Below are 24,807 nucleotides of genomic sequence, written 5' to 3'. Positions count from 1 at the left end.
TGAAATTTAAAAATTGAACTTCAAAAATCAAATTGTAATAAAAACATTGTGTGATTGTTGCATTAGTTGTTGATAGCACTTGATGCAGATTCAAATTCTTGTTGCATATTCATGACAAGGAATGTGCCAAAGGATCATGTATTACAGCATTTCGTGTTTTCTCTGGTAGATAATAAGAGACTTACATTGGTTGAAATGTTTTTAATGAGCACCTGTTAATGCAGGAAGGTTCAGATCTTTATTCTGACTAATAACTACTTCCTTTCAGATTCTCAGAAGCTACAAAAGATAATGAACACAAGCGCTCCCTTACCAAGACTCCATCTAGAAAGTCACCATTCTTGGAGATCTGCACACCTGATAGCCAGAAAAGTGGCAAACCCACAATTAGAAAGAGCACTAATGGAAATGCAACAAACCAGGAGCTGACTGCATCAAAGACCAACCCTAATGGTAATCTTCTGAGAAACTGATGCTTTAAAATTTACATAATATTTGGAAACAAACTTTAATGCTTTAGCAAAGGGCAAGGGGAAATACTTCCCAAGACAGGAGTGATTCTTTAGGGGACGGCAATATCTTGTTTTTAAATTTTACATTTTCTTTCAATCCTTTGAACTGAAAAAGGTAGGTGCTAAAAATCTTTGGATACGATAAAAGGCAAGAAATTATCTCCAGTCTAGCTGTACTTATTGTGTGTGGTTGAGCAGTTTCTGTATTATGCTATTAGCAGATAAAACTGCCCCAAGGAAACATAAAAACACCATTGCAGACTTGGTACTAGAGTACTCCAGAAGAGGTTTAAGTGTCCTTGTATAAAAGCTCCCTGGACAACCAAATAACCATACAATGGAATAGGGAACGAGCTATCAAACTTGTTCTGGAGAAGTGGAAAATCATGTATGGTGTGATGCATGACTTACCAGTCTCGAAACATGCTCATACAATTGTATAGAAGTCCCACTCCTGATAATAAAACCAACAGTTCATATCCTACAGAGTACTGAAGTTGAGAGCAGGGAAGCAAGTGTTGGACAGCATGTGAAGGTCATGTCCTGAGATAGAAATAAATTCGATAGCTAAAATAAATCAATCCTGAGCAAGAAGTCAATATTAGAACTGCTTGAGTGTTTTACTTTGTTTTGGGTAGTTCAGGATTAGGGTTACATTCAACACTTCCAGGAAATGTTGAATTTAAGTTTGTATGGGATAGTAGCTGGCTTACATAAAAGGGATAAGGCACCCCACGTAGTCTTGTTTTCTTAAACATCTTAAGAAAGGACTGAGCTCCTCACTCATTCACACTTTATGTCCTATGTGGCACGTTTGACCTATGTGTCAAGGACCCAAGAATGGCATGCAGGCACTTATGCCAATCAGTACAGTATCCATTTGTTGGTTATCTGTTTTTTTTTGTTTTGTTTTTTGTTTTGTTTTGTTTTGTTTTTCTGTTGAAACATGAGATCAAGACATAGAGAATCTTGAACTACTAGAGAATTAATGTTTTTAAATGAAGACTTAGATTCTGGAGTAAATTATGTAGCCTTTTAAAATAGTCCATGGTTCCATAGCAAACTACATGACCATGTAAATTGCATTATATATGTGACTCACAACTTTTACTTGGCACTAACAGTTTGCTCAGTGGTGTGCAGGTAGAACTGTTAACAGCCATCCATTACCCTCAGTGTCTTCCAGTGTAGATCACATGCTAGACTGTCACAGACACTTCCCTTTCCATTCATAGTTTTGTGGACCACCTTCCCTGCTCTTCATGATTGCAGACCAACCTTATGTAACCTACAGTAATTGCTTACATGAAAAAATAGCATTAAGTACTTAATGTATTTTTAGTTGTGATTTAATGTGACAGCTGGAAATAAGCATCATGTGATCAGCGTGCTCTCTGTAGACCACTGGGAGGCCACAGGCCAGTTGAGAAGTACTGGACTAGATGTATGGCTTAGCAGATCTGCTACACACCAGGGCGATCTACTTAAAAACCAACCAAAAGTGTGAGATCTTCCACATCTGTCCTTTGTACACTATTGCCCCATATTGTTCAACCTCTTCCCTGTTATCCCATGTGTTAAATGTGTTTTCAGTGGAGTACATTTTATAGTGTGTGAATCCTTGGTAGTTTGTAAGACCCTATGGTTCTTTGGTTTGGCTGGCTTATAGAATTGGGCTGTTGTAGTGCTCTCCTTGTACAGTTTCCTAACTGTTTGTTTGCTTAAATTTGGCTGTTTGGAAACTCTTGTTCCCTCTCTCTAAACATGGTACCCTGGTTTTCTTTTTAGTTGTTACGCCGTTCAAGTTTGCAGCTCAGACTGAAGAACCCACAAGTACCAAGAAGCCAACATTTGATCTGAAAGCAAGTCTGTCAAGGCCACTTGGATATCAGCCACACAGAGGTACTATGACTTTGTGCTATTTCCATAGGGGGGACACAAGTACTGAACTTATGAAAGAGGGCATTCTTACATTATGGGCAGCAACAAAGCAGCTCTGTCATATTCCATATCTGATCACACACTCTACATGGGGATGCAGCCTTAAAAATGACAGCTTGTGCTCTGAAGTTAAACCATTCAAAGTATGTTCTCTAGCAGAGAGGCTTTTGGTAAAACAATCTGGGCTTTTAACAGCTGGACTGGTTCTTTCTGTTTGCTGCTAGAAGAATTCTAGTTTTTCTTAAGTGTGTAGACATACTGCATTCTAGGTATCAGAACATCAAGTTCAAATAAACAGGCAACTTTTCCCAAGCCCTGTCAAACACCTATTCACCAGGCTGAAAAACACTCCCTCCTGTTGGGCCTATAGATACTGGATTCCTACAGACTGAGCTCTGCTGCCAATTAATACTGCCCTCTTACCACCACCACCACACAAAACAAGTCAGTTTTGAGACATCTCCACAGAAACATATGACCCACATAAATCAAGTTCTTCTTCAAGTGATTGCTCACGTCCATTCCTTTGTAGGTGTGTGTGCCCACCACATGCACCAGTCCCGGAAGTTTTTCCCTCAGTGGTATCCGTAGGAGACCAGTTCTGGCGCCCTCTAGAGTGGTGCACATATGTGCCGGTGTAAGGGGCACTGCTGGTTTTCCCTCTTCCCTCAGTTCCTTCTTACTGCCAGTGACAGTGCTGGAACGTCTCCTTGCCTCCGCAAGCTTACGTCTCTCAACTGTGTCTAGTTGTGAACTTTTTGTATATAGTTTATACAGTTCCCTTTGTGTTAGAGTTAGTAATAGTTGGTTAGTCCTGGATGGGACTTAGCCTAGGGATGGGGCAGGCCCTGGTCCCTGGGCTTCAAGCCTTGTGACTGCTGCAAGAAACTTATGCCAGTCAGTGGTCCCCATAAAAGATGTCTAAAGTGCTTGGGGGAAACCCATGTGAGCGACAAGTGTCGCATCTGTAAGAGCTTCAGGCCACAAACGAAAAAGAAGTGGGACATTCGTCTTTGAGCGCTCCTTATGGAGTCGGCCCTCGCACTCGCATTGGAGCTGACTAGATTGGACTCTGCTCTGAGCACTGAAGCCTCGGTGCAGAGCATGCTGCCAGCACCAACCTCAGACTGGCGCTAATCCCCATCCCTGGTACCAGCTGAAAAGCAAAGAAAGGCCGGGAGAGGGTGTTCTCTTGTGTCTCGTAAAGGGAAGGAGAGAGTTGGAGGACAGCAAAGACCCTTATGTGAGGGGCAGCTCTTTCTCTACAGACGGTGGCCTGGTTCCAGCACCTACAGAGCTGTCAAGCCCCCTTTGAGATCCGCCCACCAGCCCCTGGATGCAGGTCAGCTTACCTGCCAGAGTTCCCAGCGTTGTTCTCCGGTCTCTAGGCGGTGTTCACTGGGATCCTAGCATCAATCACCTGCTGTCTGGCACAGACCCTTGGAAGCGCATCACTGGTCCCCAGAGCCCCAGCACCTGGAACATCCGAATCGGTCATAAGGCTCACGGCACCATTCCGGAGGGTTGGTCCGCTGGTCCGCAGAGTCCTGTCACCAGTCTCCAGTTCACTGGTACAGATGCCCGTGGGTGCGTTGACAGTCTCCAAGACATCGATCCTCTCATTCCCATTCTCACTCCTGGTCCACAGAACAGCACCGCCCCTATGGCGTGAGGCGTCAATTGCTGGGGTACTGTCACTGAACGCAGCTGCCAGTCACTGGAATCGTGGCACCAAGAGACATCATCGTCCCAGTACAGCTCCCCAGTGGAGGTCCACAGAGAGAGCTGACAGGAACAGGCTAGACAGGCAACATCAGTCCCATCCTGGTCCCCCCCAGACAAGCCTCCCTGTCTTCAGGCTCTGAAAGCAAGGAGGAACTCCTACACACGGGCCAAGGCCAGCCGCTGGGGCCATCGGCATTTCCTTCTGGGCCCCCACGGGCTGCACGGCCCCAGGGCCAATTGCCAACCCCCTGGCACCTGTGGAACCTCTGGGCATTTCCCCAACCATTGCCAGAGAATCAGTTGGTCTCGGGCATCGGAAAGACAGTCGGTCACAGTCTCCCACCCGCCCCCTGACTTGGAAGCAGAGTCAGAGAAAGCTCCAACTGAGGCTCCCCTGGCGGAGGCAGTGGAGTTACAAGGCCCACCTATACCCATCTCCTCATCTTCGTCTGACGAGGTGACAGCGGGGCCCTCTCACACGGTCCCCCAGGATGATGCAAAAGCCCATCAAGAGCTTTTGAAGAGGGTGGCTTCAAACCTCGAGCTGGAAGCCGAGGTGCTGGCGGAGCCCTTGGACTCCCTGTTCGATGTGCTGAGTGCAGCAGCCCCCTCAAAGGTGGCATTACCAGTACACAAGGGAGTTGTGAAACTGATCAAAGCCCTTTTGGCAAACCCGCTCCTCCCTGCCCCCCATCTCTAACCGGATGGAGCGGAAGTACTATGTTCCCGCTAAGGGGTTTGAATATCTGTACACACACCCCACCCCAAGCTCACTGGAAGTGTCAGCAGCCAATAAGCACGATAGACAAGGCCAACCGGGATCGACCCCTAAGAATAAGGAGGTGAAGAGGCTCAATCTTTTCAGTAGAAAGATTTATTCTACAACCAGCCTTCAGCTAAGAGTGGCCAACCATCAGGCCCTACTTGGCCACTTTGATTATAACATTGGGCAGTCCATGGCCAAGTTCACAGAGTCGCTGCCTGAGGAGCCCAGGAAGGAATTCCTGGCTATTCTGGAGGAGGGCAGAGCGGTAGTCAGGGCAGGCAAGCAGCCTCAGATGCAGTAGACTCCTTGTCCTGGTCTATGACTTTGGCCATTTCAATGAGGCGGGCATTCTGGTTGCAGTCGTCGGGGTTTGTCAGCAGAGGTTCAGCAACCCATCCAGGACCTTCCCTTTGATGGCTTGGCGTTGGTTTTTTTGTTTTTTTGTTTTTTTTTACAACCGCCTGTCTCCCTTCCTCCTTGCCTGGGCCTCTATAACATTGGACCAGTGGGTCCTCAGCACAGTAGCAGGGGAGCATACCCTTCAGTTTATTTCTATCCCCCTTCTCTCTCCCTGTCCCTCTTCAGGGACTCTTCTCACAGGCATCTACTCGCTCAGGAGGTGCAGGGCCTTCTGCAGGTGGGAGCGGTAGAGGATGTTCCTCTGCACTTAAGGGGAAAAGGGTTTTATTCCCACTATTTTTTTTTATCCCAAAGGGGGTCTATACCCCATCCTCGACCTGCAGGTCCTCAATAAGTATCTCAAGAAATTGAAGTTCCGCATGGTATCCCTGGCCTCCATCATTTCTTCTCTGGATCTGGGAGACTGGTACGTCGCCCTTGACCTGAAGGATGCCTACTCACATATTGATATTTCAAGGACACAGATGGTTCCTACATTTCATAGTTGGGACCAGTCACTACCAATGTCGTGCTCCCCTTTGGCCTAGCAAAGGCATCAAGAGTATTCACGAAGTGCACGTTGGTGGTAGCGGCCTACCTCAGACGTCAAGGTTCCAGATCTACCAGTACCTCAACGACTGGCTCATCAAAGGCCGCTCCAGGTCCAGCACAACGTTGAGAAGTTGTGGGCCACTTGCCAAGCTTTAGGCCTGTTGATAAACGAACAATAATCAACATTAATCCCGATCCAAAGGATAGAATTTGTTGGAGAGATACTCTACTTTATCCAAGCTAGAGCATTCTTGCCGGAGACCAGGTTCAGGGCAATGGCAGATCTGATTGCCAGCATCATGGCCCATCCACTCGCCACTGCCTGGGTCTGCCTCAGACTACTGGGGCACATGGCAGCTTGCACATATGTTGTCCGTCACGCAAGACTCAGGCTGCCTCCCCTCCCAGATGTGGCTGGTGTCAGTCTACTCCCTGGCCAGATATCACCTGGACAAGACTGTCACAATCCCGCCACACAGGTATTTACCTTCCTGCAGTAGTGGTCCTATCCAACTCTGGTAATGGAAGGTGTGCCGTTCGCAAGCCCACAACCCACAATCTCCCTGATTTCAAATGCGTCTGACCTCAGGTGGGGAGCACATCTCTATGCACTGCAGACTCGGGGATTATGGTCTCGGGAGGATCTCACATTACATCAGAGAACTCAGAGCCATCCGCCTGGCTTGTAGAGTCTTCCTCCCCAGCAGTCTGCTCGGGTGGTGCAGGTGTTGACAGACAACACAGCCTCCATCATCTATGTCAACAGGCAGGGTGGAGCTTATTCATTGGCTCTGTGTCAAGAAACCCTCTGTCTATGGGACTTTTGTATTTAGCATGCAATCCACCTGGAAGCCTCGCTCCTCCCTGGCGTCCTGAACACGCTAGCGGATCATCTCAGCAGGTCCTTCTTCTCTCACCATGAGTGGTCCCTTCACTCAGAGGTCGTCAAGATACTCTTCCAGAAGTGGGGAGCTCCCCGAGTGGACCTGTTTGCCACCAGACAGAACAGAAAGTGTCATCAGTTCTCCTCTCTGCAAGGCCTAGGCAGAGACTCACTTTCCGATACCTTTCTCCTGTCATGGTCAGCCGACCTGATGTATGCCTTCTCGCTGATTCTACTCATGAGCAAGGTTCTCTTGAAGATCAAGCGGGACAAGGCATGGATCATGGTTGTACCAGCATTGGTTCGGCATGCTCATGGACCTGGACACTTTACAAATGCCCGGACCTATCTCCCAGGATCACGGTCAGTTCTTGCACTCGAACCTCGCCGCTCTCCACCTCACAGCTTGGCTGCTGTGTGGCTGAACCTAGAGGAACAAGCCTGCTCTAGTCAGGTACAGCAGGCTCTCTTGGAGAGCAGAAAGCCCTCCACGAGAGCGATTTACCTGGAAAAGTGGAAGCATTTCTCCTGCTGGGAGTCGGAATGGAATATTTCCCCGACCCAGTCGTCCCTGCAGTCCCATCTGGATTACCTGCTTCACTTGAAGCACCAGGGCGTCACCTTTTCCTCGATCAAGGTGCACTTAGCAGCCATATTGGCCTTCCATCCCTGTGTTCAGGGTAGATCTGTATTCTCACATGAGATGACTCAGGTTCTTGAAAGACTCTTTCCAGCCTGGTTCCCCAATGGGACCTTTAACCTGGTCATCTCCAGGTTCACGGGTCCACCCTTCGAGTCTATGGCTTTTTGTTCCCCCTCCTCCTGTTATGGAAGGTTGCATTCCTTGTAGGCATTACTTCAGCAAGTTGAGTCTCCGAGATTAAAGCCCTCACTTCGGAGCCCCCGTATACAGTATTTTAGAAGGACAATGTTCAGCTCTGACCCTATCAGGCCTTCCTGCTGTAGGTGGTGTCTCACCTCCATGTCAGTCGGGATATCTTCCTCCCAGTGTTCTGTGCAAAGTCTCACACGACCAACGAGGAGAGATGCCTGCACACTCTAGATGTCAGGTGTGCCCTGGCTTTCTACTTGGAGTGCACCAAGCCCTTCCACAGATTGACTCAGCTTTTTACTGTTATCGCTGACAGGATGAAGGGCCTTCCGGTGTCCTCTCAGATGATTTCAAACTGGATTACCACCTGCATCTGCACTTGTTACAAGTTGGCACAGGCTGTGCCTCCACCAATAGTGAAGGCTCACTCTACTAGAGCTCAAGTGTCTTCAGCTACCTTCCTGGTGCGTGGCCCTGTCCAGGACATCTGCAGGGCTGTGAGCCGGTCTTTGGTACACACGTTCACCATGTATTACGCCATTACCCAGTAGGCCAGAGATGATGCTAAATTTGGCAGAGCTGTGTTGCAATTGACACGTCCATGAACTCCTGCCCGCCTCCAGAGGTACTGCTTAGGAGTTACCTAGAATGGAATGGACATGAGCAATCACTCGAAGAAGGAAAACCATTACTAACCTTTTGTAACTGTTCTTTGAGATGTGTTGCTAATGTTCATTCCATGACCCACCCTCCTTCCCCTCTCTCGGAGTTCCAGCAAGAAGGAACTGAGGGAGGGAGAAGCTGGCGGCGCTCCTTATACCAGTGAATACATGCACCACTCCAGTGGGCACCAGAGCTGGTTCTCTATGAATACCACGGAGGGAAAAACTTTCAGCACCAGTGCATGTGGTGAGCACATAAACCTACAATGGAGTGGACATGAACAACACAACTCTGAGAACAACAGTTACGAAAGGTTGGTAACTCTTTTTTTTTCTGCTGACCCTAGAGTCTGCTGCTGTGTTGGCAAGACAGCCCCACTCAGAGCTTTCTGCTCAGATGGCAGGGAGCTGAGGCTGCTCTTCTTCTGGACCAGGCCACTTCCCCTCCCTCTAAAACAGGGCACAGTGGATTAAGGAACGGGAAGGATTTTGTCAGCCGAAGACCATCGTGGCAGATCCCTGCCTTCCACAGTAGCAGAGAGGGCTCCATTATGGGGTAGTTCCCAATTAATACTACCCCACAGGCAGGGTTCTGAGCAGAGGCTTCTTCTACCCCCAATAGAAAGCCCTCTCCCCAAATAGCTGGCTAGTACCCAGATTGATGTAATTCACCAGGGTGTTTGTGCTTGATCTTAAATGCAGTCCGGCAACTTGTGTTATCTGTAGAGTTGAGGATAAGAATGCCAGTATTAACAACATAAGTTCACACAATTACTAAATTTTAATAACTAGCTGGTCTGTTGGTTTTTTTGTTGGGTTTTTTTGCTTCTTACAATATAGGAAGACTGAAACCTTGGGGTGACTCAAAAGAAAACACTGTCCTGAATAAATCTATGAATAGCAGCATCTCTTCACACACAAAAGATTACAAACAGCCACATCTCCAGACCAGGTCAGTACAAGGGTGTTTTAGGTGCCATTTTAACACTAGAACTCTGTAGGAGAGCACTAAGACTTAAATGTGTGACAAGCCAACACTTCTAAATAAATGCACTGTCCTTAACCATACTTATGTTAGAGAAATTTTTCTATCTCTATCAAAATGTTTAGCATCAGGATGACCAAAGTATAGCTCACAGCTGCCCTCTACCTAGGCTAAATGTGACTGCTGGAAAGTACAGGTGCCAGCATGGTAGGCCCCACCTTGATTTTAACAGGTTGATCAGCTCAAGATGTAGCCTAGTATAGTGGGACCTGTATGTTTTATGGGCTGTGCTTCTGCAAAAGAGTTCATAAGAGTCAGATTTTTAAGAATAGGTTAGACAAACACCTGTCAGGGATGGCCTCTGTTTACTTGGTCCTTCCTTAGTGGAGGGGGCTGGACTAGATGGCTCCTTGAGGTTCCTTCCAGCCACACATTTCTATATGTAATCTAATGAGTAAAAAATGGAGCAGATGGCCAGTGCAACTAAGCGAATTTGGGAGCCTCTAGTCTGGCTAACCTAAAAGATTCCTTCTAATTGCTTATGCATATAGTTATCTGTGCCTATACAACTAATTGCTCACCTGCTCCGATTTAGTGTGATTTGTTTTCTTTTCACTTTCAGAGAAGGGAGGCGTGAGAAGCATGTGCAGGACAGAAAGCAGAAAAAGGCTCAGCTGCTTGGAACCCGCAGGGGACTATCTATGGCTTAGGAGGAATTTAGTAACTTCTTAAGGACTCACTGTAAATACTGTTCTCAGGAAAAATCTTTCCAACCTTTGTAAATATTTCTGGTTGTAATGTGTGCATTAAAGGATGAGTCAAGTCACCTGAGTTGACTGGATGTTACTAGCCATGTAGGACAGGCTTTCTTAGTGCTGCTGAGCTTAACATTGTTAGTGATTTTACAAGTTGGATAAAATATCGATACTCTAAATCTTTTAATATGTTTTAAGTAGAGCCCCAGAGTATCTCAAATCACTTGGAGCCATTCATCCAGTTAGGTTTTAGATTGGCCAGATATTCTTGATTGTAGATTTTGAACAAAAGCTTTCTCCTAAGTAAGCAGATTCCATAAAACTATTAGACTGAAGAGATATTAAGGGGGGTGGGGGGGAGAGGAAATGTTAAAGGAATAATCATGAAGCCTATTCACATTGTCACTTATCAGTGGGGCATATTTCTCTAGATGCTAAATAACTTCAAATATGTTCCATTATCAAGAAATTTAAGACACTGGGAGATTTCTCTGACAAGTAGGGTATATGTAGTAGCAATTGCTAGAGCGGTTTCCTATATTTAAGTCCTTTGTGAAGTAAACGACAATCTCTAGGAGAGGGAAAACCATATTATAAGGGCTTTCTGGAGAACTAAAAGCCCTAAATAATGGTACCCTGTTAGAATAAAATAGGAAAAAAATAAGTAGAGGTTAACACAAACCTTGGTAGGTTGCTAATCAGATATGTGAAGAGCAGTTATTAAGTTTTTTGTCCCTCTCCATGTTTATTACAGGATAAAATTTGGCATAATAGAACAGTTGTCTAGTCTGAAGTGTTTACAAGATACTCTATATTAGTAAACCAAGTTCTTTCGAGGTATGATGTACTTAGAGTAGATTTAGAAAGCCTGTAGCAGTAATATCAGCAATTTCCCAAGGTAATATGTAAAGAAAAATCATCTTGATTTTATCATTAAACATCATGGAATGGACTGGAAGCACAGGGGAAGGGAGTGGGGGGAGGAGGAGGCATTGCCGTTGCTATTTCATTACAGCTCTTTGGACTTATGAGCAAATATTTACAAAGTAATAGGTTCACTTTTGTGTTTAGGCTTAACCTTTCCTGTGATATTTGCTGAAACATTAGATGCAGAAATAGAAAAGCTTTTTATATAAATTTTTATACTGTTTAACTGGGGAAAATAAACTTTTTTTTTTGTATTATATGCTGTTGCTTATGACTTAAATAATAAGTATGGCTGTTAGTGTGTGTGTGTGAGAGAGAGAGAGACAGACACAAAGTTTAACCGTATGCAATTGCCAGATGTGCTCATACATACAGGTCATATCCTCTCTTCCACTAAAGAAAAGGAACGTATTACCATTTGCCAAGCTTCGTGGTCCACCTAATCACTTTTACTGATGCAGTTCATTTGTTGGGATGTCCTAAATTAGAGTTTTGAAACACTCTTACTGATAGTGATTAGCAGGGACAGAGGGATAATGTTACAGAATATCTGTTACTTTGTTTTTGACAATATTGTGTATGGTCTTATCAGTTTACTGTCTGAGTCTGACATAATGGGAGAAAGACACTTGAATAGGAAAATATGCCTCAGACTGGCAGGGAATATAAGCAGGTACAGCATCTGAACTGTTCTAACTCTCTAGACTTTAAGTTGAGCACTTTTTGAACACTATTTTGATTGAAATCCTTTATTAAATATAAACCTTTCCTCAGGATTATGGAAGAACTGAAACCCAGCACCCCTTGTCCTAAAACAAACGTATGCATTTTGAAAACTAAACCCTCTTCAGGAAAATCTCATCACCTCCACACCCTGCTACATGTTGTATAAATTAAGATGTGTAGGCCTTTCCCAGCTTTTGAATCCCCACTCTGGAGAATCCTAGTGTCAGTTTTGGGATAGAAACTGCCTCTAACGAGTAGGCATGTGCCTGAACAATATATCCAGACAGCAGTTTCTAACATAACTTTGCACTATTGGACCCTGATTCGCTTTGAAACTATCTCCCCAACAATAGAGCAATAATCTCATATAGTCTGTTTTCACAGTGGACTTCTGCAACTGGCTGTTGGAAACCACAAGAAACCTTTAATACCATATGTTCTGAAGCTGCAAGTCTGCTCAGTTTATTATGGAGTCCATCCCACTCACTTCATGCAGTCACTCTTTAATATTTATGTGAACTCCCACCCCCATCATGCATGAAGAAACTCAAGTTTAACATGGTGTATAAGTATTTAATAAAATGAGCTATTGAAGCAGGTTCCACAGGATTGCAGGCCCATCTAGACCTTGGGATTTCTTTCATATGTTTCATAGGCGAATTCCTCTGTATGAGCTCTGTCATTCAGCAATCCAATAAAGTCTATCTCCAGCTGGAAAGGGCCATCTGCCTTGTCTCCCAGTGTGAATCCAACAGTACTAATCTGATAAAAGAAATTGGTTATTCATTTGTATATTGTTTCAAGTAATGGGGAGATTAGAGGTAGTAAAGCCTAGGAAACTTTTCCATGTTCTCCATACAGTGCATTGACCACACAAGCATATTCATGTTACAACAGGAATCTGTTCAAATGTGCAACACTGCTACAGCAAAATTAACTCCTGAAACACTTTGGATTAATACTACAGAATGGGATTAAGAGTGATATAATGTGCCCTTGTGTATTTTCTAAACCCTTTGAACTATGTTGAGCTATATGGAAAAAGGAGTGTTATTGATCCTGGAAAAGCCCTGGAATTTTTAACCCAGGAAATTCTTCAATGCTGCATATTTCTCTGATTCTGCCTTTAAGTATACTGCTAAATATGCAGACATTTATTCACGGCAAACTTCCCATTTGACATAATGACTATTTCCATGTAATTTAGGATTTCAAACTTAAGTAGCCTGCTAAAGGTTTTCACAAACAAAAATGTTAAAAGGATGGAGGCCATTGCGGAAGGGGGGGATGTAAGGAGGAAATGTCAGGTATTACACACAAGAATTCCCATACCCAATCAGACCAAGGAAAGTGCATGAAATTTTGTAGTAGCCAATTCTGGCTTATGTTACTCTGATAGTTTCTTTCTGGCCCTCATCAAACAGAGGGTGGCTAATGCCCTGAAATGTAAAGCCTCTCTTACAAGATTTTAGGTTTTATTTTTAATCTTCACTAATGTAACTCTGGATGTTCTCATTAACTGTACAAAAGGTATAATACTTTTTTGATCCTTAAGCCTGTAGTCTCAATGATATCTTGTGGTAAGGAGTCTGACAGGGTAACGTTGAGTATTCTATTAGGTTTGTATTTAAGCTTTAATTTCATTGAATTTTCCTTGTTCTTATATCTGATTTACCTACTCTATCAATTGCTCTTTTGTATACCTTTACCATGTCTCATCTACAGTTCCAATTTCTTCATTCTTACTACTGAAGTGTTTTCATGCTGTTAATCACTTTCATCACCCCTCTCTGAACCCCCTATCTATTTTTTTTAACTGGGTTCTTAAATTGAACCCAGTATTCCAGGTGAGTACATAACATTGATTTATGTAATGGGTACTACATAAAATGACTCTTCTCCTTACATTGTTTGCTTACTTTTGACAAACTGTACATTGACCAGTCCTCAGTGATGACCAGCATTCTCGTGAGTTAACTTAGAACCCAGTAAGGTGTACAAATAGCCCATTGCTTCCAATGTCTCTCACCTTGCATTTGCCAACAGTGAATTTCATATGCTACAGTGTTACCCATTCACCTAGCTTTTGGTTTCTTCTGTCTTGACTATCCTAAAGAATTGTGAGCTACAAATTATCACCTCACTGCTCGCCCTTTTGAGGTTGCTAATACATATTTAATACCTGTCCTAGTACACCCCACTTTCTTGCCATAATTGACCATTTAGATCTACTTTTTCTTTGACGGTTTTTTGTCTAAATGCAGGACTTTGCCTCTTCTCATCACTAGTTTTTCAAGGCTCTCTGAAAGCCTCAATAAATTGTCAACTGATTCTTAGTAACCACATCTCTTCAAATTTGTTTAGATCAGTGGTCTCCAAAGGGGGGTGCGCAAGACGATTGATTGGGGAGGTGCAGCAGGAGGCGCACCGCCAGAGCAAAAAGGCGGCACAGCAGGAGGAGCACCGCCGGAGGAGGGAAAAAAGTGGGGGGGAGGGGCAGGCCTGAGTCCTTCGGCCCATGGAGGAGCAAGGGCAGCCAGCGGCCGGAAAGAAGCGGCACTTTCCCCTTCAAAGCCGGCCGCAGAGAAGCGGCGCTTTGAAGGGGAAAGCGCTGCTTCTCTCCAGCCACTGGCTGTGCGGCTGCCCCAGTTCCTCCTGAGTCTTCTGGCCCGTGCTCGCAGGGCCGCATTCCAAAAGGGGCTTTAGAGCTGCAGGCCAGGGCCCCGGGGCCCCCTAAGCCCAGGGCCCTGAAGCCCCTGCATTCTGGGTGGCCCTGCCTGCCACCGTGGGGGGACAGCTCCCAGAATCGTGGCCATGGGGGTGGTGCTGCACAGAGCCACCCGCACACCCCCTGCACCAAACAGGAGCTGCCCCAGGTAAGTGCTCTGCACCCCCTGCCTGCCCCAGCCCTAAGCCTCCTCCCGCACCCCCACCCTGAGCGCCCTCCCACACCCTGCACTCCCACCCTGAGCGCCTGCTATATCACCAAGTGTTAAACCAAGATTTTCAAAAATAACAAAGCATATTCAATCACATTGCTCACTAAATTAATAATAATTTTTTTAATGAGCAAAAAGGGGTTTTGTACTGTTAAATATTTTTAAATTTTTTTATTTATTTCATCTTTATTTCATCGTTTAATTTCTATTTTTTGTGTATGTTTTATAATTTACACCCTATATTAGTACATGTATATAATATATACATATATTGGGGGTACGTGCTCAAAAATTTTTTACCGATAGGGGTGCGCGATCAAAAAAGTTTGGAGACCACTGGTTTAGATAAGAGATTTTTAATTAAATTTGGAATATTAAGAGGAAAGGTGAGAAACTAGATATATTTAATATCTGTGGAGAAAAAATACTGCAATTTCAAGTTCATATAGCTCTAGATACCTTGAAGAGTTTTAAATGGTCTTCACTTACACAGTTACTATCATTTAATGAGAATTTCAGTAGTATAAAGTGCAGAAACAACTTACCTTATCTAACCAGAGTGGGTGCTGATCATCCTGGATTCTCCCCCGACTTGAGAGAAAGAACTTGGAGAATGGAATCTGACAATAAGGAATACGGACTTTAGTTTTACATGTACACATACAATACCAGAAGAACCACTTTCCCCAAAAGGCTTAATAACCCATTTTATGCTCTGTCTGGCTCCTGCAATAGTGCCAGTCATACACATGGAGTTAATACACAGAAGATGGACCAGATCAAACTTATTCTTTGTTTCCCTCTGAAGCCAGCTCCAGCCCTATACTCTTCTGTGGTGACTGTTGCTGGTTGCCCTGTGGAACTCCATGACCTCACCCTGTGACTAGACAGAATTATATAAGCTAGCTATTTTCTCGATAGAAAAAGAATAGCTGTTGGGGGAGCTTCTGTCAGTATTGATAAGCCAAAGAACTAAGTATGCATAAGTGCAGCAATCTTTAAAGCAATACAGTACTGAAGAGGATTAATCTTCCTCAGTCCCAAGGAAATATTCAAAGTTACCTTAATTTCCTGCCAGTATGGACCCCCTCGGGTGAATATGAAGTAATTGTACAGGTCATCCTTTTGATGGGAGAAGTATGGGTTTGTATAGATGTTTATCATCCAGGGTCGACCATCACCACGAATGCGTAAATACAGACTATTGAAGTTTGACCAATCATAATACTTCTTCCTTTCAAACGCTCCCTAGAAGTTATAAATAAAGCATGTTACTGCAGCTCAATATTTCAATGAGAATTACTACTATGAAGACCACAGGTAACCACCACTTTGATCAATTTCCCCTTTCTGGGCACTCTCCTTATCCAAGCTATCTGCTGTGACCTACTGGAAACTGGAGGATAAGGAAAGCTAGAGTGAGTGACTTCCACTACGCTATCAGTCACACAGAATTTCGGTAATGTGTTACAGGCCTCAAATGGGATTGAATGCTCAAACAGTGGTTCCCAAACTTGTTCCACCACTGATGAAGGAAAAGCCCCTGGCACGCTGGGCCGGTTTGTTTACCGGCCGCATCCGGCCAATCGCAGCTCCCAGTGGCTGCGGTTCGCTGCTCCAGGCCAATGGGAGCTCCTGGAAGCGGCAGCCAGTACGTCCCTCAGCCCGCGCCGCTTCCAGCAGCTCCCATTGGCCTGGAGCAGCAAACCGCAGCCACTGGGAGCCGTGATCGGCCGAACCTGCGGACGCGGCAGGTAAACAAACCGGTCTGGCCCAGCAGGGGCTTTCCCTGTACAAACGATGGAACAAGTTTGGGAACCACTGGTCTAAAGATTCATGCTTGCTGTTTCTTCAATCACAACAACAAGTGAGACTTCATTTCCAGCACCAGATTACCCTCTCAAAGGTAGCAGACCTAACATCTGTTTTTACTTCCACACATAAAAAGGGGTGCCATGTTACATCAGACCAATGCTCCATCTAGCCCAGCATCTTCAGAGGAAGGTGCAAGAAACCTCACAGATGGCAGATGTGGGACACCCTGCCCCCTATGAAAGTCTCGTTCTAATCCCGAATAAAAATTAGCTTGAGCCTTGAAACTAGCATTTATATAACTACCATCCTTTCCAAAATGTATTAGATGCTAACACCCTTGTTATCCATATAAATGTCCAATTCCTCTGACCCTTGCACACCTTCCCTATTTCATCACCTTTATTTTATAAGATGCAGCCCTGATCTTGCAACTTGTTCCACACAGGCAGACCCAAGCACCTACAAGGAGCCCCACTGAGATGAATGAGACTCTGGGGGAACACAGATTAGTGTCCAGATTGGTCACTAAACCAATCATTTAAAACAAACCAATTCTGGATACAAAACTTTGTTGCAGGAGATCTTTGGTTTGTGGGGAGACCATACACAAGGTTGTCTTTTACTCAGTTATCAAAGTGCAGTAGGAAACCCACTTTATGCTGATAAAAAAAAAGTCATTTGTTTCTTTCCTGAAAAGGAAGATCTAGCCCTGAGATAAGGCTTCATTGAGCCTGCTCACGGAGCAGGGCAACAATTACATCACTAAATGGATTGATGCAGTAGTGTCTCATTCCTTCAGATGCTCCGATACATTTGCAACAAGTAAAAGACCACTTATTCTGGCTGGTTTGAAAAGCAGTTATACAGCCGTAAAACACAGGACAATAGATTTTCCTTTTAAATTCTCAAGAGGTTCTGATCCTAGGTGAAAGGCTGCCTTTGTTTTAGTCAAATTGACACATTAAGTTGTTATAAATTTAAATTCAGAAACCTAATTAGCTAATACCAGTAAAAAGCAATAGTATGAGCTTTGCTTTTTTTATTCAATGGACAGACTGTGAAATGTGTGGAATAGTGAAAGTTCATCTGTAAGCTCCCTGCACCGTGCCAAGTAAACACATCAGCTATTCATATTCAGAAGAACGAGTACCCAAGGGGTAGAGGTTTCTCCAGTTGGGCGTGGCATGAAGTCAATTTTGTGCAATAAGACTTGGATGCATAGTATGTAACTTCAGCCTGTTTCTCTTTTTCTTGCATCAGGGAACATTTGTTTTCTTTCCTCATTTAAATTAAACATGACACAATAAGGTATTCTTCTAGAGAGAGAATTTCCACCCAAGTCTCTACTGCTCCAGTCCTGATTGCAGAGAAATGCTGACTGATTCAACACAATGTTAATAACTTAAGTCACTAAGTTATACTCACCTTTGGCAGTTTGGCTCTCATTGCGCAATATCCACTGTATTCTGTTTCCCCATCACGAGGTGCTTCAGTATTGAGGGTCCCATACAGCAGAGCAGTCTGATTATTCTTACCCAGTTTTAGGTAGGCTTCACTTTTCCCTCCGATCTCGACATCAGAAGAAATCACCCACTCATCTAAATCTTTCTGGCTGCGAAACTCCCAGACCACTCTAGTCTGTTCCAACAAGTACTCGTCGAAACGATAGCCCTCAGGCCCTTTCCAGTGATCCACCAACTCCTTTTTTAGGACACCAAAATGTTTCTTAATTCCATCCACTCCCTTCTCAAAGCTGAAATTCATCTTCCAAGGTTGAGTGTTATCAGGTGATGTCCCTGGTCTCCTATAGCTACTGTACAATTTTGAGATGCAATCACTGAGGAGAGGTCCAAGCAAAGGATGCAAGGCATTTTGCCTATGGCACCTACTAGAAAGAAAGATACTGTCCAGCAGTTTAAAAGATAGAGCCATAATGATAAACAAGGTTGAAGAATAATTAGAATTCCTTAAGATAACTATCAGCTTGGAAACAAATTCTTCAAAAAAAAACCACTGAGATAGATCCTATTTTGGTTAATGTAGCTTGCCTCCACCTGTAATGAGAAGAAACAATTAGAGAAGCTATACCTGAAGCATTCTTGCAAGTTTATTTTAAAAGGGACACCAACTTGAAATCCAGTCAATTCAAAAAATATGAGTTAAAAGTAGTTTCAGGTACTACACCTGCTGAGCCCTCTTGTGAATTTACAGTGACATTTTCCTAATTTTTAAATACTTTTTGCCTGCCCTTGTTGTGTTGAAGACACACACAAACAGGAGAAAATGACTGACTTACACAAAGTACTCTCAAATGCATAAAGTAAATCAACTGAAAGATATTTCCCCATTTATTCTCTTTCCATTATAGTAAATTCAGGTGCTACTTGTAACAACAGTAGATACAACTTTTACAAAGAGATATAAAATTTTCAAGTTGATGGTGTACCTTTAAAGCAGCGGTTCTCAAACTTTTGTACTGGTGACCCCTGTCACACAGCAAGCCTCTGAGTGCGACCTCCCCCCCTTATAAATTAAAAGCATTTTTTTATATTTAACACTATTATAAATGCTGGAGGCGAAGCAGGGTTTGGGGTGGAGGCTGACAGCTCACGACCCCCCATGTGATAACCTCACGACCCCCTGAGGGGTCCCAACCCCCAGTTTGAGAACCCCTGCTTTAAAGCATTGTGTGAACAGAATTTTGTGAACAATTTTGACCCAAACCAGTTAAGGAATCATCATGTAGTAAACAGTGTTTTTAGGACAACTAAGTACAGATTAAATTACTAGGTTTCATGCAAAGGGAATTTCCACCTCACTTTTTTTTTTTTTTTTTTTTTTACTTACGTATGTTATTATCCATCTCAATGACTATTAATTTTCCAATTCATTACTGCATTTATTTTAGAGTTCATATCAAAGGCATCCCACTAGAAACTCACAGACTGAAAGATGCTCATGTCTGATAACCCAACCACATAATTTCTTATAAAATATTTTTAAAAGTTGAAAAGTTTCTGTAGCTGGATGGAACTTAGTGTGCAGGGAATACGCTAAGCAAAAGAGAGAACCGAAGAAAGGAGAAAAAAAAAGAAAAGAAAAAAAAAAGGCATGTTAGCTCAAAAAATACACATTTCATCTCTTTGTATAAATAGCTCCTAAATACCCTACCATAACTGTTAGAGGACTCCTGAATTCTAATTAACAAATCTGAACACAATTTCAAGATAACTATATGTCTGGGAATAATCACTACATATGTGCACCATAGCCTGACAGGAAGTGAAAGGAGAACTGCAGATATGTAATTGCATAGAAATATTCACAGCCTAGCTATTAACATGAAGACTGGGACTCAGACTCTAAGGTCAGTGGTACCCAGATACCACAGTATGTTGAATTCTGTCACAGGACAGGAGAAGGTCACTTGACAAAGGTAGACCTTGTAGTGCAATAGCTCAGCCCCTGCTTTACATCCCTTATTTAGGCACAAGTTAAAAGACAATCCTGAAGAAGACGACAACCTCATCTAAAGAAGTCATGGAGCAAATGTTATGAAAGACCAGATTCAGTACGACATCCCTTGTAATCTTTGTTCTGATAATATCATCCGATGTTGGCCATTCCAGTAACTGAAGCAATCTGGTATCTAACGTGGGAAAAAACAGGAACTCCATACTAGGACAGCAATGGCCCATATCATCTTCTCTCTCAGCAGTTCTCAAACTGTGGGTCGGGATCCCAAAGAGGGTCGCAACCCCATTTTAATGGGATCGCCAGCATAGGCGCCGACTTCTTCTGGTGCCGGTGGGTGCTCGACCCCACTCTGCCCCTGGCCCAACCCTGACTCCACCCCTGCCCTGTCCCCTCCCGCCCCATCCCACCCCCATTCCAACCCCTTCCCCAAAGTCCCCACCCCAACTCCACCCCCTCCCTGCCCCTATTGGACTCCTTCCCCAAATCCCCACCCCGGCCCTGTCTCTTCCCCACCTCCTCCCCTGAGCGCACCACATTCCCACTCCTCACCCCTCCCCACCAGAGCTTGTTACGCCACGAAACAGCTGTTTTGCAGTGGCAAGTGCTGGGAGGTAGGCGGAGGAGCGAGGACGCTGCGCGCTCAGGGGAGGAGGCGGAGGTGAAGTGAGGTGAGATGAGATGGAGCGGGGAGGGGAGCTTGGCTGCCGGTGGGTGTATAGCACCCACTAATTTTTCCCTGTGGGTGCTCCAGCCCCAGAGCACCCACAGAGTCGGCACCCACGGTCGCGAGGGCTGGCTTAGACTTGCTGGGACCCGGGGCCAGACCTGAAGCCCGAGGGCTTCAGCCCTGGGCAGCAGGGCTCAGGTTACAGGCCTCCTTTTGGGGCTGAAGTCCTTGGGCTTCAGCTTTGGCCTCCCCATCTGGGGAAGCGGGACTTGGGCTTTCACTTTGCCTCCTCTTCCCCACTCGGGGCGATGGGGCTCGAGCTTTGGCTCAGGCTTCAGTTCCCCGTTCCTGGGGTCATGTAGTAATTTTAGTTGTCAGAAGGGGGTTGCAATGCAATGAAGTTTGAAAACCCCTGTGGTATCTTGTCTCCAACAGTATCAAATGCCAGACATGGAAAAACTGAAAAGCCCATAATTCATCTGCACAATATTCTTCCCTGCGGGGAACATGGCAGAGTCAGTAAGAGGCATAGGCCTGGTCTACACAGAATTTTACAGCGGTATAGCTACATCTCTTAGGGTGTGAAAATCCACATCCCTGAGAAATTTAGCTAAACCCACCTAACCCACTGTGTAGACAGCACTAGGTTGAAGGAATAATTCTTCCGTTGACCTAGGCTATGTCTACACTACCACTTATATTGGCATAACTTATGCCACTTATGTTTTTTCACACCTCTGAGCAACTTAAGTTACATCGACATAAGCACTGGTGTGGACAGCGCTATGTTGGCAGGAGCGCTTCTCCCACTGACATAGCTACTGCTGCTCATTGGAGGTGGTGTAATTTATGTTGACAGGAGAGCTCTTTTCCATCAGCATAAAGCGGCTGCACAAGAGATCTTACAGCTGTGCTGCTGTAAACTATCTAGTGTAGACATGGCCCTAGCTACTGCCTCTTGGGGAGGTAGATTATATATGTCAATGGGAGCATCCCTCCCGTTGGCATAGGCAGTGTCTACACTGAAGCACTACAGCAGCGTAGCTGTAGCATTTTAAGTGTAGATCAGTCCATAGGGAAGAGCACAGCAGCTGAACCATAATGCCATATGGACTGCTATGGTCCTTTCATCTGGCATTCAGTTATGACCTTTCAGATGCAAATATGCAGAAAGTCTAAGCAGTCATACTGTACCTTCCCTCATTCTGCCTGTCATTATTAAGCATCACTCACCCACTTTGCATATCTAACAGATCACATTTAGGCTACCACCATAGAAATGCCAGGAAGAGTTAAATTGGCTGGAGGATTTAAGATGGCAGATTGCATCCGAAAACATTCCCAAAAATGCTTTTAAAGCTTCCACCCCGAAGTAGTATGACAATCTTCCCCTTAGGAGAAGAAAGGATGTTCTCTGTATTCTTTTTAGACAGCTACCCTCCGCCCCACCCACGCACTTTTCCCTCTATTTCACATCCCTAATGTTCACAGCCCCATGTATTGGCTATTATAATTTCAGACAAGTAAAACTGGACTGGATTGGACTTGCTATAGAAATTGACCTGACATTTTAAAATACACTATTTTCTCTGGGATTTTAAGAAAGGTGTTCAAGATAAATATTATCAAAGTGCCAATAATGCTCAACAGTTGTACTTGTTCTTTCCCCATGGGAATTCTTAATTCAAAAGTCCAACTTCCCTACCCCAGAGTTTCTTCTGAATGTTGATGTCCCATATAATTCAAAGTTAAAATTTTTTGTGGAACATCAGCAGGACTCTTATCTCCAACCCTCTGCATTTGCTTATCCTCCAGTCCTTCTCATTTTCTTCCTCTCTTTTCCCCTTTTTCTTCTCCTTTCCTTGCAGTGTCAGAAGCAGTTACAAAGGAGCAACTAACTCAAGCACAGAAGCACTTTACATGTAGTACTGACTGCATCAGGAAACTAGATCAGTTATAATTAGTTTGCCATTTGCCTCTACAGCCAGCTTCAACACTAGCACTGTGCTACTCTGAAGCAGCTGTTGCTGGTTGTCCTGTGGGAGTCTGCCACCTAACCAATGATAGGTCCAGGCAAGCAGTAGCAGACCAAAGATTAGAAAGCATGACAGAAGAACATGTGTGTCAAAAAAAGAAGAAAGTGTTGCTTATCCAGCACATAACTGTTATGAGAGTGGAGAAATAGACTGTAGCATTATTGTTATTCTCATGTCCCATGTTTGCTTCTTGACAGACCAAGGGATACATGTTGTAGCCTAAAATCATTTTCAGGACAAGGAATTCCCACCCCATAAACACACACACTACTGTTCAATCAGAATGGCTGGCAAGGAAAGCGCTCAAGTTTTGCAGTTCCCTGCTGGCAAGGGATGAAGTAAAGATCCTCCCTAAAACAAAGTACAGTTACTAACTAAAAGAGAATTGACAGTCCTAGGAATGTTATGCAGACCTCAGCCCTTCCAAAGTGCAGTGAAGATTAATAGGCCAGGCTCAACATAGATTTATTCTGGTCCCCCATAGGCTTTGGAGAGAGATGGATTGGCAAATTTACTATTCATTCTGTAAATTACATTACAGTTCTGATCTCCACTTTAAAAGCATGTAAACACTGATCTAAGAGACAGAGTGCTGATAAAACTTAACTGTTATAGAACTTCAATTTAGTCAGTTAAGTAGAAATTATTTGCATAAATTTTTATAAGTAAAGTCAGATTTCAGCACATATATTAGTGGAGGGCTCTTTTACTCTTTAGCAAAGACATCCTTTTTCCAAAATGTTAATTTATCACAGATGTTAAAACAACTCAAAAGAGAGTTTTAAACAGTCTGACTAAAAATCCCTTCTCTCAGGGGCTCAATGTTTACTCTTTTTACCTTTGTGATATCACCATTTCACTAGTTTTCTGGTCATCATAGAATTTTCAGTGGAAGCAGAACCCAGATTTTACAACACAAGCAGGGAAAGGGAGGAGTGAAAAACAATCTTAAAAAAAAGCCATTCAGTCCTTTATATAGATCACAGAGAAGCAAATCAGAGCAAAAGCCCAATTTATTCTTCTTTGCAGGTAACCTTTAAAGTTTGCCTTGGCAGGCACCTCACTGCCTAGTCTCCAGGGGTCCTCAGAGACCTTTGGAGAGCTGGGGTTCTACCGAATCTGCAGCATTTTGTGACTATAAACAAATGCACCCAGAGCTGAATAATGCCCATGCATTCACCCCCCCCTTAACACACAAGCGCTCCCACCATGCTCCCCTCTGCACTCATATATGCACTCACTTAAGCTCTGCCCTAATTAACAGATTGTTTTCTCGAATCCCCCTGATGTGTGAGGGCGTGGGGGGACATGACACATAGCACAAAGGAGCTCCGCCATTTACCTCTGAGGGGCCAACCCCACCGTTTCCAGACATGATTACAGCGGCCCTGGACGCTACTCTAGGGCTAGCTCGGCAGCATCATGTCACGACGCGGTGACTGTCACAAGGCGCCCGCCTGCAGCAGCCTCCCCAGACCAGCTCATTGGAGAACACCAGGCTGGGGGCGCTGATCGGTGCTGAGGAGAAACGGGCCGATGCCAGGCAGGAACCTCCTCCCCGCAGACCAGCCCCACTCCCCGGGGGTAGGTTGGCCACCCGCCGCTCCCAAGCGAGCCCGCCGTAGGACAGCCACGCCCCCCCTCCAACGGCCTCACCTAACACCAGAGACCACAGGCTTCCCCCTTACCACAGGCAGCTCAGCCTCCAGCGACCCGGTCCGCCGCATTCAGCCCCCGTCAGGGGAACCCTGGCCGCGTCGCAAAGGTTCCGCACCCCCCTGAGGCGCTGCAACGCTTTGGCGGACTAGCTTCACGTGGGAGCGAGTTACTCGGAACCTCAGTGCTCACAGTTACAGCCACCGCAGTCCCCGCTCAGCCTGCATGTCATTGTCTGCAGCTGGGTTCCCTAGTGTGTGTGCGCGCGCGTCCCTCCAGGATACAGATCCCTCTGCCAGGAGGCAGCATCACCTACTAGTTAGAACAAGGGCTGAGGATCAGGTTTCCTGGTTTTTATTCCCAACTGTATCACTATTTCCTTGTGTGATACTGAGCAAGTCACTTGTGTTCGTCAGGTGTCTCTTAAACGTTTCCTAGCCACAGAGAGGTTGTGAAGGTTAAATCGTTAATGCTTGTAAAGTGTTTTTGAGATCCTCAGCTGAAATTTTTTAAATGAGATTTATAAGTGCAAAGTATTATTTAATTGTACAT

The 24,807-nt window shown here is 44.6% G+C and overlaps 2 protein-coding genes across 7 annotated transcripts in view; one reads left to right on the top strand and one right to left on the bottom strand.

Annotated features, from left to right (window-relative positions):
• Window positions 1–11,196, top strand: part of NUSAP1 (nucleolar and spindle associated protein 1) — a 69,887-nt gene extending 58,691 nt beyond the window's left edge. For both annotated transcript variants that reach the window (XM_043550140.1, XM_007055777.4), the window contains exons 9-12: window positions 269–453; window positions 2,301–2,414; window positions 9,113–9,224; window positions 9,880–11,196. In XM_043550140.1, the coding sequence (XP_043406075.1) occupies window positions 269–453; window positions 2,301–2,414; window positions 9,113–9,224; window positions 9,880–9,967 (499 nt within the window). In that variant the 3' untranslated portion in view covers window positions 9,968–11,196. The remainder of the gene's footprint in view (window positions 1–268; window positions 454–2,300; window positions 2,415–9,112; window positions 9,225–9,879) is intronic.
• NDUFAF1 (NADH:ubiquinone oxidoreductase complex assembly factor 1) lies at window positions 5,037–24,447 on the bottom strand. Of its 5 annotated transcripts, none has more exons than XM_043550141.1 (5): window positions 24,256–24,403; window positions 17,845–18,473; window positions 15,667–15,852; window positions 15,150–15,224; window positions 5,037–8,253 (listed from the first exon to the last, which is right to left on the bottom strand). In XM_043550141.1, the coding sequence occupies exons 2-5, from the start codon at window positions 18,349–18,351 to the stop codon at window positions 8,143–8,145; spliced, it is 879 nt and encodes a 292-aa protein (XP_043406076.1). In that variant the 5' UTR covers window positions 18,352–18,473; window positions 24,256–24,403; the 3' UTR covers window positions 5,037–8,142. The 5 variants fall into 5 exon arrangements, with proteins under 5 accessions (XP_043406076.1, XP_043406079.1, XP_043406077.1 ...); XM_043550144.1 differs by having other exon boundaries at window positions 23,942–24,309; XM_043550142.1 differs by lacking the exon at window positions 5,037–8,253 and adding an exon at window positions 12,101–12,427 and having other exon boundaries at window positions 24,256–24,447.
• Window positions 24,448–24,807: the final 360 nt, after the last annotated feature.

The sequence above is a fragment of the Chelonia mydas genome, chromosome 6, assembly GCF_015237465.2.
Source record: "Chelonia mydas isolate rCheMyd1 chromosome 6, rCheMyd1.pri.v2, whole genome shotgun sequence".
NCBI classification, from domain to species: domain Eukaryota; kingdom Metazoa; phylum Chordata; order Testudines; family Cheloniidae; genus Chelonia; species Chelonia mydas.
Note: the sequence above shows the minus strand (reverse complement) of the source record. Positions and strands in the feature narration are given on the sequence as shown.